We start from the raw sequence: 5049 nt of genomic DNA on the forward strand, positions 1-5049 counted from the left end.
GGGGGGGGGGGAGCACGAGAATACAATAGCAATCAAAGGGACGCTAGGTGAAAAATGGTTGAGAACTCTTGGTTTAGTCACACAAATCGACCCTAATACTTTTTCTCCAAGCCTGCTACTTACTCTATTAGACACTTTTTGCCGAACCGCTAGATTACAGGGACATAAACAAATCAACACGAGTTGTCAAGCTCTGGTGGGGACAAACACAAAAACAAGCACACACACACACACACACACACATGCACATGTATGTATGTCTGTATATATATATATATATATATATATATTGTTGTTGTACTTGGGGATGGTCATATTGCCAGTTTACCCAATAAATCTTGCAAAACAAATATATATATATATACTTCGATTAGCGGTTGCCATAACCTCATGAAGGGATGGTTTCAGCCGAAAAAATACTGGTTCAATGATGATTATATATATATATATATATATATATATAGGTGTAGGAGTGGCTGTGTGGTAAGTAGCTTGCTTACGAACCACATGGTTCCGGGTTCAATCCCACTGTGTGGCACCTTGGGCAAGTGCCTTCTACTATAGCCTCGGGCCGACCAAAGCCTTGTGAGTGGATTTGGTAAACGGAAACTGAAAGAAGCCCGTCGTATATATGTATATATATATATGTGTGTGTCTGTGTTTGTCCCCCCAACATCGCTTGACAACCAATGCTGGTGTGTTTACGTCCTCATAATTTCACGGTTCAGCTAAAGTGATCGATAGAATAAGTAGTAGGCTTACAGAGAATAAGTCCTGGGGTCGATTAGCTCGACTAAAAAAGGCGGTGCTCCAGCATGGCCACAGTCAAATGACTGAAACAAGTAAAAGAGTATATATATGCGTAAATATATATGAATATATGTGTATGTGTGTGTGTGAATGCTTGCATGTATGTATGATTCATGAGTACGATCTTGTTAAACGAGTATTGAAATGTGAAAGAATACAGTTTATCGAGGAAAGAAAAACAAAAAGAAAAAAAGCAAGAGAGAAAAAGAAAGAATTCTTTGATTGCGGAAAAGTAGCTATCCTTCAGGTGTGTGTGTTGTGTGAACTAAAGCCATTCAAGGTGCGTAGGCTGAAAAGGAAAAGATGACCTGCAATAACAACCGACCAAGTCACTAACCTACCTGAGAAATGATGCTGTCAACATTGGTCTGAATTGATGAAACTAAGATGCGAATGACGTCATAGCTTACAAGAACAATAACGACGACGATCCCCCCCATCCATCCGCCCACCATCACAACAACAGCAATAGCAATAAATACAACAAAAACAGTAACAGCAGCAGCAGCAGCAACATATACAACAAATCCAAGATGTTGCCAGAAGTAAAAGATTCTCAGTGTGAACCCAAAGCATTGTGTTAAGAGTTTTTATGTCTTACACTACCGAGGGGGGCCTACTACTGGTTGTTGGACATGCTAAAAATAGCAGTCATATATCTTTCAAATCATACTTTGTCTTTTAAAAAAAACGAAAGACGCATTGGAGAATCGTGGTTGAGATATAAACAAGTTGGGATGGTCACGACTGGAACATCTTTTATTATTGGTCTGTTCAGTGAACGCGAACTGGAAATAAACAACAACAACAATATTAAAAGAAGTCACACTTCACTAAGCTGTAAAACAGGTACCACACAGTTGGAAGAACTCGTCATTCAACTCTCTCAATTCTTTGACCGGCAGAAATTTCCCATCCTCACCCTTCCCCAGGAAGAAATTATGGGTTTCTGACAAAAAAATCTAGGAATTTCAAGGTGTAAAATGCTTTTAGATTGAAAATGCTCTTTATCATTATTCTTCCTGTTTTTGCAAGATATTTGCCCAAAATATTTGTTTTAAAGATACTAAACTAATTTATTTATATTCCTCTTCTTTCGCTTGAAAAATTAACTTCTAATGAATAGATGCTGTTCAAATTGGTATTTAGTAAAATCTTGTGCTTTGCCCCATTTATTTTCCATTTCTTGCAACTTTCAACTCTTCTACACCAGATAGTCTTTGATCATCCAGATTTTTACTCTTTAAATGGTGTCTCTCTCTTTATCGTACCTTTGATACTCTGTTTCAGTCCATTTCGAGACGGCGGTCAAACAATCTCAGCTGCCGCTGTTTTATTTCATGGACTACATCACTGCTTCTCACTTGACGCTTAGTTGGGCCAGAAGATGCGCTAGATTTTCCTCAGCCACTCATTATGGAAAATACTGATCCTATTCATGTCCCATTTCACCTCTTACTGCACTCTGAGCTGTAAATTGGAATAGGTCTGTATTGCCCTGACTTACAGATCGACTAATACCTCACGAACTTTGACAGATCTTGCTTAAATATATATATTTTTTGTCTTGTTAACTTTTAAGACTGTTAGTGTAATAAATTGTGTAAAATTCAAGACAACATTGTTTTTCTTACGAAATACAGAAGGAAAATCGGAGAGTTGAACCGGTAAAAGGTAAGAAACACAGATCAAAGAACGCTGCTCTATGCCAGAGGAGCATTTTGATAATTGCAGTTGTAGAAGTCCACGGCCACCTTCTTTTCTTGGCAGGTGAAGACGTTCTATATTTGCCTTAGGGTGGTGCATTCTATGCATTGTCAACAATTTTCGTATTTTTCTGTCAAGTTTACATATTTCAGTAATTGACCAGTTAACGATATTGAAACTGTAAGTCACGACTGGTATGGCTAAAGTATTGATCGCTTCGATCCTGTTTCTTGCATTCAGCTCTGTCTTGAGTATTACCCTTACCCTGCGATAACATTTTCTTCTGATCCTTTCCCCCATCACTTGATGTTTGATTACGTCCCCTTCAAATACCCCTAGGTATTTGTAGCTCTCCTCTGGTTCTAACTCCTTTATGACATTCTGCTGGTCAAGATTAACGTTGGAAGTTTCTGTCATATTTTTCCTATGATAAAGGTAGCTTTTGCACATTTATCGAGGCCAAATTGCATCTCCTGATGTCATCCCTGAATTGTTTAACAATTGCTAGTAAGCCTTGTAGTTGTTGGTCATTTTTTGCAAAGAGCTTTAAATCATCCATGTAAAAGAGATGACTTATATATTTTCATCAAACATTTTATAGCCATATTGGACATTACCGAGCAATTTCAAGAGCGGTATCAGGGCTAGACAAAAGAGGAGTGGTGATAGAGAGTCATCCTGGAAAATGCCACATGAAATTCTTACATCTCCAGCATTGAGAGATTCATTGCCACTGTTCAAAGTCAGTGTGGTTCGCCATGATCTTATACTTACAAATAAGAAGTTTCGCAGAGTCGGTGCTGTTTTATACATTTCCCGACATTTCTTAATCCATCTATGCGGCAGACTATCAAAAGCTTTTTCATAGACCAACATTTACATCCTTTTTTACTACCTTCTTCATCATCATCATCATCACCACCATCACCATCATCATCATCACCCTTACCATCATCGTCGCCGTCGTCGTTGTCGTCGTCGTCGTCGCCGTCGTCGTCGTCGTCGTCGTCGTCGTCGTCATTATTATTATTATTATTATTGTTATTATTATTATTATTATTATTATTGTTATTGTTATTATTATTATTATTATTATTATTATTATTATTATTAATAAGGCGGCGAGCTGGCAGAACCGTTAGCACACCAGGTGAAATGTTTTGCGGTATTTCGTCTGCTGTTACGTTCTGAGTTCGAATTCCGCCGAGATCGACTTTGCCTTTCATCCTTTCGGGGTCGATTAAATAAGTACCAGTTACGCATTGGGGTCGATACAATCGACTTAATCCGTTTGTCTGTCCTTGTTTGTCCCCTCTGTGTGTATAGCCCCTTGTGGGCAGTAAAGAAAAAGGTATTTCAACTGTCTTTACGTTCTGAGTTCAAATTCCGCCAAGGTTGACTTTGCCTTTCATCCCTTCGGGGTCGATAAATTAAGTACCAGTTGTGTACGACTGGTGCTCCCCAAAATTTCAGGTCTTGTGCCTAAAGTAGAAAAGATTACTATTATCATCATCATCATCATCATCATCATCATCAGTTTGACATTCTTGAATATTCTTTTCTGTAGCTATGATTAATTGCTAGCAGTTACAACGTTGCTAAAAGGACGAGGAAAGAAGAAATTAAAGTTTTTAGAGGTAAAATTTCTTGATTTTCCTTCAGGAATGAATGGTAATATATTTTGGGTTGATGGAGGAAATGATAACAAATATCTCATGCTTGAAGAAATGTTGGAATCTTGTTTTTATGGCCAAATGAATAAGGAGAAGAACAGGAATAGCGAAGACATTAAGCACTGGTAACTGTAATGGTTAGGTGATGATGATGATGAATGATAATTAAAAGGAGGAGGAGTATGGTGGTGTGGTGGGAGTGATTAGGCATAGCAGCAACATTTTTTTGTATGATCCCGGTTTAAAGAGGAAAGACAAAAATGAAGGTGAGGAGGTGGAGGAGGAGGAGGAAGTAGAAGAAAGGGATGAAGAAGAAGAAGAAGAGGTGAACAGACACAAGAATGTAGTATTGTTTTCTTTGTATTTGAGTTTATGATTTGATCAATGAACAAAGATTTCAGTTGTGTTGTATAAAACAAGAGAGATTTATTTACCAGAAGTTGGAAATCGCTTAGACTTTGTTCTCGATAAAATATTTAGTTTGTTTTAAAAGCGCATTTCTAATGAAAGTATTGATGGCCAAATAATTCGTTCAAATAAAAAAAATACAAGGAAAACTCTACAAAATTATATACAGACTCATCTAAAACAACATCTCCGGAGTTCAAATTTTTGTTCCTCTGACAACGACAGAATTGGATTAACAATGTTTCAAGAAGAAGCTATAGGTAAGAAGACATATCTTTCTATAAAAGTTCTGCCTGATCCAGCTTTGTATTGGAAACTTACAAACTATCTCATCGCCGAATTTGTTCTCTCCACTTAATTCACATTTATACGAAAACATCATTCGCTCTCCCATCTAATCTTGTCACTCTTTTCTATGCATGTTTTGCTTTTCTTCGTTAAACACCCCCCC

The 5049-nt window shown here is 37.6% G+C and overlaps 1 protein-coding gene across 3 annotated transcripts in view; it reads left to right on the top strand.

Annotated features, from left to right (window-relative positions):
- The first annotated feature begins 4549 nt into the window (after nucleotides 1-4549).
- The window catches only part of LOC106881043 (uncharacterized), a 31838-nt gene continuing 31338 nt past the window's right edge, over nucleotides 4550-5049 (top strand). The window contains exon 1 of one of the 3 annotated variants that reach the window (XM_014931249.2): nucleotides 4550-4858. In XM_014931249.2, the coding sequence (XP_014786735.1) occupies nucleotides 4837-4858 (22 nt within the window). In that variant the 5' untranslated portion in view covers nucleotides 4550-4836. The remainder of the gene's footprint in view (nucleotides 4859-5049) is intronic. The other 2 variants (XM_014931248.2, XM_014931247.2) reach the window with 2 other exon arrangements.

This window comes from Octopus bimaculoides, chromosome 18 (assembly GCF_001194135.2).
Source record: "Octopus bimaculoides isolate UCB-OBI-ISO-001 chromosome 18, ASM119413v2, whole genome shotgun sequence".
NCBI classification, from domain to species: domain Eukaryota; kingdom Metazoa; phylum Mollusca; class Cephalopoda; order Octopoda; family Octopodidae; genus Octopus; species Octopus bimaculoides.